Source organism: Spermophilus citellus (genome assembly GCF_964194105.1).
Source record: "Spermophilus citellus genome assembly, chromosome: 1".
Classification (NCBI taxonomy): Eukaryota; Metazoa; Chordata; class Mammalia; order Rodentia; family Sciuridae; genus Spermophilus; species Spermophilus citellus.
The window spans coordinates 181,933,432-181,946,804 of NC_138182.1; the positions used below are offsets into that span (position 1 = coordinate 181,933,432).

The 13,373-nt window shown below is 38.8% G+C and overlaps 1 protein-coding gene across 1 annotated transcript; it reads right to left on the reverse strand.

Moving 5' to 3' along the window:
- Positions 1–3,063: 3,063 nt before the first annotated feature.
- Positions 3,064–13,345, reverse strand: GRPEL2 (GrpE like 2, mitochondrial). Its single transcript, XM_081304719.1, has 4 exons — positions 13,141–13,345; positions 9,428–9,581; positions 8,205–8,286; positions 3,064–5,822 (listed from the first exon to the last, which is right to left on the reverse strand). The coding sequence occupies exons 1-4, from the start codon at positions 13,203–13,205 to the stop codon at positions 5,458–5,460; spliced, it is 666 nt and encodes a 221-aa protein (XP_081160845.1). The 5' UTR covers positions 13,206–13,345; the 3' UTR covers positions 3,064–5,457.
- Positions 13,346–13,373: the final 28 nt, after the last annotated feature.

A 13,373-nucleotide genomic window follows, 5' to 3' on the forward strand; every position in this document is an offset into this window, starting at 1 on the left:
TTTGAACAATGTACTCAATAACTTAGGTAACCAATGTATGTCAGAAAAGATTGTAACTCTTGAAAATTATGTAAATCAAAAAAGTTCAGGCTTTGAAGCTATCCATTAACTACCTGAAAAAACACCTGTAAAAAAGGTATAAAAATAAAGTTCCCTCCAGGGGCAGCAGAGATTTCTTCTGGAGGCTGCTCATAACTTGCAACCTGTTGTCCTGACTCCTCTTCTTTCGCTGATGCCACTCCTCCTTCAGGACCTCTGGAACCTGACTCCGCCTGCAGGGGCTGGACCTCAGCAGTGTACAACCAGAGACATGAGAAATTGTGTTCTATCTGTGTATTATAAATTGAAATGCATTCTGCTGTCATATATAACAAATTAGAATTTAAAATAAGAAAAACAAGCATTCATTGATTGTTTTGTGCCAAGTTGCCTAATGTGCTGACTTCTTTTTTTGCAGGGGGTGGGCGGTCAAATGAGGGGACGCTTTACCACTGAGCTACATATATATCTAGCTCATTTTATTTATTTATTTAGAGACAGGGTCTTGGTAAGTTGCCGAGGCTGAACTTAAACATGCAATCTTCTTGCCACAGCCTCTCAAGTTGCTGGAATTACAGGTGTGCACCACCTTTCTAGGCTTTTTTTTTTTTTCTGGAGAGTGAATCATACTAACTTTAAAATTCATCTTGGGTCTACCTTGTTTTTAACTTTAGGGCCATTTAAACTCTTAAATCTAGAGCTGTTTACTGTTAGGAAGTTTTTCCAAGCCTAGCATCCCACTGACAATGTGTGAGGTCATCAAATCAAAAGAATGTCAAGAGAGTTGATGAGAGGAAAACCAAGGATGCACAATTCTGGTGACAGAGGCGAAAAGCAAAAACAAAAGCAAAAAACCTAGCTCAGACTAGGAATGAGGTCGGATGACATGTGTTGCTGTGTAACAAGCCACTCAAAACTTGGTGGTTTGAAGTAATATTTATTTTGCCCACAAATCTGCACTTTGGGCAGTACATAGCGAGATCAGCTTATCTGTTCTACTTGGTGTCCTTGTGGCTGCTCTATTGGGGGTGGAAGGAAACACTTTCATGATGGCTTGATGGCTAGCAAGATGGTGCTGGCTCAGCTGAAAGCTCAGCCCCATTCCACAGGCTACCTCAGCTTAGTTTTGACATGATGGTTAGGCTCTGAGGGTGAGTATCTCAAGGAAGTGGAGCCACCAGTTTTTTAAGATTTGGGTTTAGAAACTGGCAGTGTCACTTCCACTGAATCCTAGTAGTCACTAACAAAACTCCAAGAAGACTCATAGATCCTACCCCTCAGTGTATCAGAGAATTGGGGAGCCACTGTTTTAAAACCAGCAAGTTAACTTGAGAGTGTGAGCAAAAAGCCTGAATGGATAGGAATAAGAGTACATTTATCAACTAGCACTGGGATAGGGGAAATGATGGATTACAGAGCCAGGATATACAGATAGGCCTAGAAGAATGATGAAAATGAAAGCCTGAATCCCAGGAAAGGTTAGCTGCAAAGAGGGCCATTTACCCAGAAACTGCGTGTATAGGAGCCAATTGAGAAACAGAAGTAAAGTCAAGGCCAGGCAGTCAGATGTTGGGAAGAACACAGGGAAAGTAAAGATCAGATCAAGGCCAAATGTTTGAAATCTGGTTAAGAGGATAGTTAGGAGTCCAGTGTGTAAGTGAAGTAGTCAAAGCTGGTAAAACAACTAGGACTAAGTAGCAAACACCAGAAAATATGGCAATGCCAGAGTGCCAGACAGAAACAGGAATCCAGAAATCAGAAAAAGGCAAATCAAAGAGGTAGAAAAATAGGTAGACTTTAACACTGAGGTGGAGTGTGGAAAGCCTAAACTCCCATCTACTGGGCTGTGTTGCTGAGAGATCTGAGTACCTCTCCTGCTCATCTACATGGTGGGGCAGCAGTCAATGAATAGACCGAAAGATACCATATACAGCATGAATTAGGCAATCAGGGGTTGGGAGCGTAGCTCAGTGGCAGAGGCTTTGCCTAGCACATGAGGCTCTGGGTTTAATCCAGAAAATGACAAAACAGAAATAACAATCAGAAAACACCTCAACTACAATTGTTTCAATTCAGGTTTTATTAAAGGTATTAAAGTTATTTCTGAATATTACATTTCAGTCTTATTTTCCCCTATTTATTTTTTGTTTTAAGAACCTTTCTTCATTTACCAAATACGGTGTCATGAGTAAGAGCACCAAAAAACATAGTCAATGTCAAAGAGACTGATTGTTTTATGGCAGTAAGGAAAGTCAGTAAAAAAATTGTAGAATCCAAGTACAGAAACACCAAAATTCCCCTTTCAAGTAAGCCAGAGCTTCTTCACATATCATCTGTAAGCTAATGTTTTTGCATTTTACCATTAAGATGAAAATAAAAGAGCAAGATCACATTTTTTTTTTATTTTTTTGCTTCTTCAGTCTAAAAATATGAGTTTCTTGTGGTATGGTTAATATGCCCCCCCTTGCAAAAAAACAAACAACAACAAAACAAACAAACAAAACTGGAAGGAAAATAAGTCACTGTGAATGATTTGCTTATCATTTTTAAAAAAATCAGTTGACTAGCCTTTCCCTTTCCTTAGACTTTAGGCAGCTACAGAAACGTAGGAAAAAAAAAAAGATTAAAAAAAGATAAATAAATATAAGGGCCAACTGTAGGAGGCAATTTGCACACTTCACTTGATCCTCACAGTATCATGAGAGCATTTTAAAAACAAGCTTATAAGAGTGAAATAACTGGAGCTCAGTGTCACATAGGTGATGGAGCTGGGTGGGATTTATGTTCAAGTCTACGCCTAGCAAGTCTTGTTCTATTATGCTGCTCTGGCTCCCTAAAGCCCTTTGACTTGAGATTTTTTCCACTATTACCATTTCATCATCTAATTCTAAATTTATGCTTCAAGTCTTGCCAAACTACTTTATAATAAAGAACCTAAAATTATTCTCAATCTGCTTGCAAAACCAGGAAGTGTAAAGGGTATCAGAACTCTTCAAGTAATGAGAATCTTCCATACTTAAAAGGACAAATTACTACAGTAAAATTTGACTGCTCATTAAATATAGTGTGCACTTGGTTGAGCACCAAAAGCACCTTTTGATGGCATTTTAAAAGTGCATGTTTACTAGCCTCTCCCCACCTTGTGCATACTATAGAGCTACACCTTGCTCAGTCCCCTAGTTTTTTAAAAGTGTTTAAATCTGACAGCCCACTGGGCCGGGGGCGGGGGATTCCTTACCGATACAAATTTGTTGTAGAATTAACTATATTGTCTAAGAGGATAACTTACTATCCCCAAAATATACTTCTTTTGCATATTTTGAGAAACTGCAGACAGAGTGGCTCTGAAAAGTTGTCCTTTTATAAAATAAACATATATATTATTAAAGGTGTCTATATCAGAGAGAGGGCTGCTAGGCAACTTTTGTTACCTGCCCCCCCCCCCGCCCCCTTTTGGGTGGTGATGGAAATCAAACCCATATTACCTTCCTATCTGCATAATAAAGCCACCTTTATTTACCAGTTTCCTCCATGTCCCCCACTTTTACTCCCCCTGCCAAGATCTTTATAGCTCAGAATGCTATAAGCTTCAATCATCTTTGACTCCTTTTGAGTCTTATTTTGTGGGACTCCCATGCAAAAATATACAATAAAGTCTAACTTTTCTCCTGATACTGTCATGAGTAAACTTAATTTGCAGCCCAAAAAACCTAAAAGGGTGGGGAGAAACCAGTTTTTGCTTTTACTCAGGATCAGAGTTCTGGTGAAGTGGATTTTATGGGTAACCAACTCAAATCTATATAATCTGGACACCTCACAAGTATAGGTCTGCTGCGAATGTAACTCTATGTAATTATCTTTAAGTGTTTGAAGTTAACATCTATACTTACTCCTTTATTCAACCGCTTGTTGAAGTTTAGTCACTAGTTTTTTCCCCCTTTGGGTCCAATCCTAAAAAGAGTAGGCTCTTTTACTTCAGAAGCTGAAAGGTCAGATTAGACTGAAGCCTCTCCTAACATTAAAGTATCTAACTGATCTGCTTTCTAAAGTCTCACTGATGTTATTACTCATTAAGTCATTTATTAGATATATCTTTTACATAATACCAGTTGTAAGACTAAAAAAAAATCCCCACATAGGACCATTAACTTTAGGAGGTTAATACATAAGAGGAAAGGTAGAGGAGCTGGGGTTGTGGCTCAGAGGTAGAGCACTTGCCTAGCATGCGTGAGGCACTGGGTTTGATCCTCAGCACCACATAAAAATAAAATAAAAGATGTGTACACCTATAACTAAAAAATAAATATTAAAAAAAGAGGGAAGCTAGATGTTTATACAAATTTGACTTAAGATGGAAACAAAAACTATGGATAAAGGCTTGGGAATCTATCATAGTGGCAGAGCATTTGTCTAGCATGCATGAGACCTTGGGTTCAACCCCCAACACTGCAAAAACAAAAAAAATAAAGTTTGTCAATGTAAGAGAGGCAGTGGTTTGTTAGAACCAATTAAAGAAAAAAAAATTTCAATATAACCAAGTGAAATGAGAAATTGTGGGAATGTAACATTTTTGTCCTGATCACTTCTCCACATAATCTAATATAGGACCCTAAGGCAAATTTAACCAATAAGGCCTAGGAGTTGGGACAGGTGGAATGAGCAGTTGTGGGTAATTACCAATACAGACTCATTTAGGGTCATTAGCTGTTGGTGCTGCCTCATTTTACCTGAAATTACTGTATACCTAGTGAGGCTAAAAAATAATTCCTTGCTTTAAAGGGATGTAGGTACCTTGAATTTCCTGATATTCCCTACCTTCCAAATGGAATTGGAAAGGGGTAAGTATCACAAAAAAAAGTAAGTAATGAAGCTTAACTGGGACTACAAGGACAAAAGATGGATAAACAGTAAAGAATAAAACAAAAGGGGGAAATCCTGAAAAATCTCTCCATATAAAAACCAATCCAAACAATCCAATCTAAATATATACAAGTGTAAAACTTTATCATCTAAATACCCAAATGTTGAACTAATCCCTACTGTCTCCTTTTCCCACAGAATACAAAACACTATACAAGATATTGTACTAATTTCAACCATTAGTTGAAAATACAGTTAAGAAGATGATTTTGGATCTGAAGTCATCAGAGTACCAGTTTAAAAATAATTTTCGTAAACATATTTTGATAAAGGCCACAGGAACACTTGTCACATTGTTCAAATGCTCAATGGCAAGACTTCTGATGAGACCAAACAGGTCACATAAAATCAATAGAGTATCATAGAAATAAAGCCAATATGACTAAATCCAAAACAGATCACATGAAGTACCTCATGTACAATACCAACCTAGTTTAATAAATAAAGGAAACACAGGTGACTGCACTCTGGGAGAACATTCAGTTCTTCAGGGCCTGCTCATAATCTTCTCTGAGATTCCACTGCCACTTCCACTTGAGCAAGTCTAATGGTACGGCCATGAAGTTTGTAGCCATCTTGCCTTACTAACGCCACTGTGCCAGGTTGTACTCCAACACCAGCTGGCACATGACAGATGAGTTCATGCTCATGAGGGTCGTATTTATCACCGATGGGAGCCATCTTCTCTAGGCCATGCTTGGCAAATACACTTTTCAGCTTTGCTTCTAAAAGTGACAACCCTCGGAAAACTTTCTCCAGAGTGAGCTTCTGGTCCCCAGGTTCTGTTTCTTCAGAAATGCACTCAGTAGTCTTCTCCAAAATGTCTGCTACCTCCACCAAGTCCTTACAGAAACTCTGGATTCCTACAGAGAAACCAGACACTTTAAGTTTGTGAAGTAATCACTCTGCACTTCTGAGGAGAATATGGGGCAGGCCCAGATATGGGGTTAATATATTATATGCAAAGAGTGGGAGGGTTGCCTCACAGAACTCCAGGATCATCCTCCTTTTCCACCCTAACCCAACAGACAAAGTCTTTTTTTAAAAGGTATAGAAGACCAGAAACCCTACTGGGAAATGAGGAAGAGAGTTAGAACCCAAGAATTAGCTAAGTTTATATATGTTCTTGTTAAAACAACTATTATTTTTGCTTGTGTTTTTGTTGCTATTCAGTTTTAGTATATATATATATATATATATATATATTTTGAAAATTCCTATCTCAGATGTACAAAGGCCACACTCTCAATAGGACAAGATATTAACTGTTGGGGGGTGACAATAAAAATATCAACACTCTGCTAAGGATGTCAAGAGTGGTTTATTCTTGAGGACTGGCTAATAATAAACAGGAAGGTTAAGTCACATCAATAGATGATATGAATCTCCAACTGCCTACTGTGAAGTTGCTAGAGATGGGTCACAAAATTTAGTCACATGAATTGTTAGAGGTTAAAAGAAAACACAGCTGTTGAGAAATCCCATTCTTCCTAAATCTGCAAAATGCTCTTTCTTACAGAGATTAGGATAAGATTAGGATAGGAAATGGCATCATTAGAGATGCCTATGACACAATACCTAGTTGGGACTGATGAGAGGCAAGGATTTTGTTAATTCAAGGACAAGTTTATGCACTGGTAGCTGCCTTCACTTTACTCAGAAGTGAGAAGGAAGATCAGCAAGCAATAAAAGGCATGAAAGAACAAAGAGACGGGAAAACTTACTGCCTAGACAAAAGTCTAAAGGACGCATAGGAAGTCTACCTTTAACTTAAGGGTGAAGAGCTTTCTCCCCACCACCTTTGTTTTTGGCACTAGAGATTGAACCCTGAGGTGCTTTCTCACTAAACCATACTCCAGCACTCTTAATACAATTTTGAACATGGTAAGCTTCTGGGCTGACCTGTACATTCCCAAGGCATAGTCCTTGCTTCTAGTCAGTAAAGATATATGAACTCGGGTAAAGAGAAGCCTGTGTTTTTGTCTGTATAATAAAGGTTCATTCTCTAATTTCATTCTAATTGTTGTATTACTTTGATAGTTAGTGGCTGCACAATGTCTTAAAAGAAAAATGAATCTTTGTGACTAAGAAGGTGGATTATTGAGGAAAAAACCACCTTTGGAAGGTCAGATAGTTTTCATGCTGTATCCCTTTAAAATCATTCTACTTTTCTTCTACTTCCATGATTACCCAGTTATCTTCAATTTTCTAAATATTTCTGGCCACTAGGAGCAAATGATCCAAGAGAATAACTTATGCAGCATCTTTTGCTAGAAACATTTTACTCTAAAGCCAATCAGGTGGATTAATTTATCAAATTCTTTTGAATTTAGTTAACATGGGTTTGTTTTCAGAAGTCGTACTACTACTTGAGTAAACTGATATGCTAGTTCTAACTCAAAGTCTGACTTTTTTTAATATACCTTTATTTTATTTATTTTTATTTGATGCTGAGGATTGAACCCAGTACCTCACACATGCTATGTGAGCTCTCTATCACCGAGCCACAAGCCCAGCCCAAAGTATGACTTTTGATAAGCCCACTCACCTGGCTTCTTTCAAGTAAGTTGTATATGGAGTCTAGAGTAGCCACCTGAGGTTATCTGATTCTGTAATCTGAGCCTTTGTTTTCAAGCTATTTTATAACTCACCACGATGTATAATACTGATAGTAATGCAAAAGATACTTGTCCACAATAGGGAAAATTGTCTGGTAGTTCATTGTTACACTATGGATATCAATCAATTTTGCTTCCAACAGAGTCAGTAACTTCACACATTAAACATTACTGAGTATCTACCACGTGCCAGGCACCACGTTGCCAAAATATCAGATATGTAAGTACTGTGATAAACAGGGAACTAAAAGGAGATGACTATCCTCAGTCAGTGACATTTTTGAGCTTCTCAAGTTTCATATTCCTAACTGTCTATGAGCCTACACTTCAGATTCTCCTCTGGATACCTTAAAAATCCACTTGTTCATTATGCAGAACTGTTTGCACAGGCACTAGCATGTTGCAAATGTAGTGATTATATGTACTTAGAAAATAAAACAAAGGTTTGGTTAAAACAAAGGCTAACATTATCTTAGCAAAAGGTTGACACCATTCCTGATAAGCAGCACAGAAAGCCTATTGGTATGGTGGAAGGCGTAAGAACTCAGATGTACTTTTACTGTGCTCAGTTTGCACAAGCTAAGTAAGTGCCCTTCAGATACATTTTATCGTGAATAAATTTCTCACCAAATATCTTGGCGTCTTCCACACATCTCTGGGTTCTTTTCCTTATGTTTTCACAATCAGCTACAGCTCTCTGGTATCTCAGCTGAACATCAACGGCAACATTGAAAAGATCAGAAAAAAAAATGCTTATGAGTGAATAAGAATGTTTTTGCTTACTTTATAAAATCTCACCCTTGTGATAAATCTTAGATCGGCTACTCCAAATCCCCAGCCAAAGGAGGGACCTACTGTAGTGAACCTGATGGGTAGTCATTCAGTCTGCTGGAATGAATATAAGTTTCCTTCCTTCTTTTTTCTTTTTCTTTGTGGTACTGGGGGTTGGGCCCAGGACCTCAGATGTGCTAGGCAAGTGCTCTATCACTGAGCTATATCCCAGCACCTCAATATCAGAAGTAGTTTTCAAACTACTTATCTAAAAGAAAAAACTTGGGCTGGGGATGTGGCTCAAGCGGTAGCGCGCTCGCCTCGCATGCGTGCGGCCCGGGTTCGATCCTCAGCACCACATACCAACAAAGATGTTGTGTCCGCCGAGAGCTAAAAAATAAATATTAAAAATTCTCTCTCTCTCTCTCTCTCCTCTCTCACTCTCTCTTTAAAAAAATAAAAAGAAAAGAAAAAACTTTCTCTCTCATATCCAGCTAATACTGTTAACCTTCAGTTTTCTTTCTCTGACATTACTCTAGGACAACTGAGAGTAAGTTTTAAAAATGTGTTATCTATTTAAAGGCACTGATTGTAGTCTCTTAGTCTTTTCCATTCTTACAAATTCTGGTTCCTTCAATTGTTCTCATAAGATAAGCTTTACAGTCTCCTATCATTTTCAGTGGTCTTGCTTTGAAACCACTCTGGTTAATATACTTATCTTCCTCCAAGTGTGTCAACCCAGGACTAGGTCCAGTATGCCTAATTTGGTCTCAGCAGCCAAATACAAGAGTCAGTAACCTCACACATTAAATATTATTGAGTATCTACCAATGCCAGGCACCACACTGCCAAAATATCAGATATGTAAGTACTGTGATAAACAGAGAACTAAAAGGAAATGATTATCCTCAGTCGGTGGCATTTTTGAGCTTCTCAATTTTTTTGCTGGTAACACCTAGCAATGAAGGATTGAGGGGGAAGATGAAGAGTCAATCAGAGAAAATTGCATTTTAAAAACGACAAAGAAAATTTTACTTGGAACTTAAACCAAAAGACCAAATAACATAAAATCTACTTACTGTTAAATCCTGAACTTCCTTTTCCAGTTTAACAGCTTTTAGCTTTAAGGCTCGTTCAGCAAGAGAGGGCCCAAGCTCATCAGGAGGGTCCTCAGAACTGCAGTCTTCACCTGCAGTTCTCTGGGTGGCAGTGCTGAATGGGTGAAGCCATATCCTAGAATAGGAGGGAGGAGGCAACAATGGATGAATGCTATCATAGAAAAGGCAAATTACAACAAAGTTTAGAGACCCCAAACTTCCCATACTGAATCTCTAGAGAAAGGGTTTTCCGTCACAAATGAACACTTTTGAGCATCAGGTACTGTTTTATCTGTATCATCTTTTTATCTCACAGCATGTAAGGTAAGTACTATTATTTTTTAGAGCTTCTAAAAAATAATAGTTTTATCAATATTCAGTTCTTATGCCATACAATTCACCATTAAAAGGTTTTTAGTATATTTACAGTTGGGTAACTATGACAGTTTTAGAACATTTTTCTCACCATAAAAAAGAAAGCTTATATCTGTAATCTATTCACCATTTCCACCTAAATTATCTGCTCTGGGCAAGTCTAACATACTTTTTATTTCCCACATATTTGCCTTTTATGGGTGTTTAACTTAGGTGGAACCATACAATATGTGGTCACTTGAGAGCATTTTCTTTCCCTTAGTGTGCTTAAGGTTCATCCATAAAATTGCACTTACCAAACTTCTTTTTGTACTGGGGATTGAACCCAGGTGTGATTAGCCACTGAGCCACATTCACAGCCCTTTTTATTTTTTGAGACAGAGTCTTGCTAAGTTGCTGAGGCTGATTTTGAACTTGTGATCCTCCTGCTTCAGCCTCTGAGTCACTGGGATTATAGGCTTGCTCCACTGTGCCCAACTGTAATTTTTATTTTGAGACAGGGACTCACTAAGTTGCTGAGGCTGGTCTAGAATTTGAAATCTTTCTCAGACTCCCAAAGTCACTGGGATTATTATAGCATGTGCCTCGGTGCCTAGCCAATAAAACTTTTTTTCCTGCTAAGTAATATTCTGTTGTGTGGATATACCAACTTTTTATTCCATCTGTCAGTTCATGGGACATTTTGATTCTTTCCACTTTTTTGCTGTTATGAATCTTATCTATTTAATTGATGAAAAAACTGAGGCCGAGAGGCTTAATGCTTAATGATTTGTTCAAGATCACACACAGCTGGGCAAAGTGGCACATGATTGGAGTCTTAGTTACTAAGGAGGCTGAGGTGGTAGCATCATGAGGTCAGCCTGGGCAACAAAGCTAGACCCTGTTTCAAAAATAAACAAAAAATAAAACAACAAAAAACCCCCATCACAACTAGTACACTGTGGAGCCAGGATGCTGAGCTCCAGGAAGTATAAATAGCCAGAAGTGGGCACACAAAGTCATCAAAAAAGAAACTAAGAATACTGAGAATCAGAGAGGCAACATCAGAAGTGAAAATTCAAAACTAGAGACTCACAGTTTTGCTTCAACCCTTCATTTACAGAAAAGAAAAATTAAGTCTAGTAAAGGGGGCTGAATTAGACTTTGAATTCTAAGCCTTCTTGACCACAAGTTCTAAGGCTTTTAGGAAAAAGAACTTGTGCTAAGAAGGAAGTTCTGAATTGGGAACTCAACTTCATGTAAAATCAAGTCAATGAAGTGCTTATAAACACCTGTTATGTGTTCAGCCTCTAGGCTAAATAGGTGACTAAAACAGATCCTTGTATTTGATACTTATGTAATCTAGAATTTTGTACAGCTAATAAATTGGTGAAGGTCTGGATACAATCTGATGTAAATTCCTTAAGTAAGGAAGTACTTAAGTTGTCTTTCAGGAAGTACCTCCAAAATTCATTCAAGGATGACTTAAAACTGCTTGTTCAAGAATGGAATTGCGCAGAAGCCAGCTTGCCTGAGGTTTAAATTAAAAAAAAATCCTCCACACAGAACAGGCCCTTGGGAAAAACAAAAAACACTGTGACCCTTGAAGAGGCATAACATCTATACCTGTGCAAAAGAACCCTAAAACTTCTCCTCACCTATCCAATCAATAAGCAGCCTCTCCACTCTTGTCAGTTGTCCTCACAATACAGTCCTTTACTTTTGAAAAAGAAACAAAAAACCAATGTGTCACAATATTGGCTTCTGTGTATGCAGGGCCCTTGCTCAGTATCACTAAAAGTTTGACATTTAGTTCAGTTTACAAAGGAAGAAATTTAGACCAGGGGTTAGCTTGTAACAGATCTTGAACTATGGCAGTTCTGATCTCTACTATAGAGAAGTTTCCATTACACATGCTGGGTCCTGATAATTTGATTTCAAGTAAAATCAATCTGTGGTACAAGAGCTCTTTAAAACAAAATAGTTTATATGAACAGGCAAATATTAGAGAATGGTCACTGAGGTGACATCTGAATAAAGGCTTAAGGAGTTAAAGGAGTTTGCTTTAAGGACAGGGAAGAGCATTCTGGGCAGACTGAGGCACTAGTTTAAAGGTATGAGCAAGAGGACTTTTATCTCCCAGACTTTGCCTGGTCTTGAACTCAATTATTATGATCTGGTGTCCAATTATATATGGTTCCTAATTTTTGGTTCAAAAAATATGGTACCATAGATCTGGGGCAATTATACATTGTGAAATCACTCTTTCCCCCTAAAAAAATTATTTAGCCTATTGAAAACAGATCAAAATATCCTCAGGGCCAGTCAACAGAACAGGGCTAGAGGTCAGATTATGAAAAGAGTTGTGGCTGATTCCAATTCCTACTCCTTCAGAACTGGAGGAAAGGGGAATCTTATCAGAAGGCATCATTTTTTTTTTCTTTCTGATCATTCTTCTACCTCACCAAACTGCCAAAAAAAGTTGAAAAGAAAACACAAAGTAAAACCCAGAAACCCAAAATTTAACTCACCTATGCTATGGAAAGGTATTTTGTCAGGTGTGTTAAAATTAAAAAGAACTGAAAAATAGTTATGCAAATTTCTCTGTAGCTAAATCTACAATTCAGAGGTCTAATTCTATCCCATACTCAGTCATTTTTATTCTTTCCCAGGAATACAAACTGAGAAAAATGAACACCTGTTCAGTAATAAAACACCTGTTCTATCAAGTCCGGGTTCTATCACTACCCACGTATTTAAGTTTGGTAAAGTTTACCCAATTTTTCTAAACCTCAATTATTAAACGGGGAATAACAAAATGAGGTAGTGGGCATAGTAAGTGATCAAATGAAACCTGATGACGCCTAGAAGCAGTAGCTGGAATTTCACAGTATCTGGAAGGCAGAAGGAAGGGCTGTTTGCAGAAACCAGGTCCAACGCCCTCCTTTTACCAATGGGTAAAATGATGCCCAGGAAAAGGTAAAGAACCAGGACCTACGGTCACATGGAGTCAGAAGAACCAACTATTCTCAGACACCACTAAAGAGAAGGGGCCAAGAGAGAGGAAAATCTCCTATTCAGTCGATGCTTCAGGCTCAAGAGACTTCTCATCTCCCAGGACATGACTCCATATCTGCCCACTTCCTTGAGGCTCGCCTGTGAACCTCAGTTTCTCCCTCTGTAAAATGGGTCGTGAACACCTGGTCAAGGAGGCCGTGAGGAGTGGCTGGTCCTCTCGACTTAGCCGAGTAACCCCTTGCCCTCCAGCCCACAGTTGCCCTTGCCAGCGCCCTCGTTTGGCACAGCCTTCGTGTTTCAGACTCCTCGCCCGCAACGCTTACCTGCTACGCGAGGCCAGGAGGCGCTGCACCCGCCGCTGGACCGCCCACAGAGACCAAGCAGCCATGATCCAGACCGGAGAGGATAGCTGCGGCGCACGCGCACTCGCTCCAAGTGAAGCGCGCGCTCGAAAACCACGCCTCCGGGTAGCCTTAGAGAGCAATTCCCGCTTTGGACGTCCGGACAGGAACGCTAAACTTCCGGTTATCTAATGAGCCACGCTGATCTTGGTACC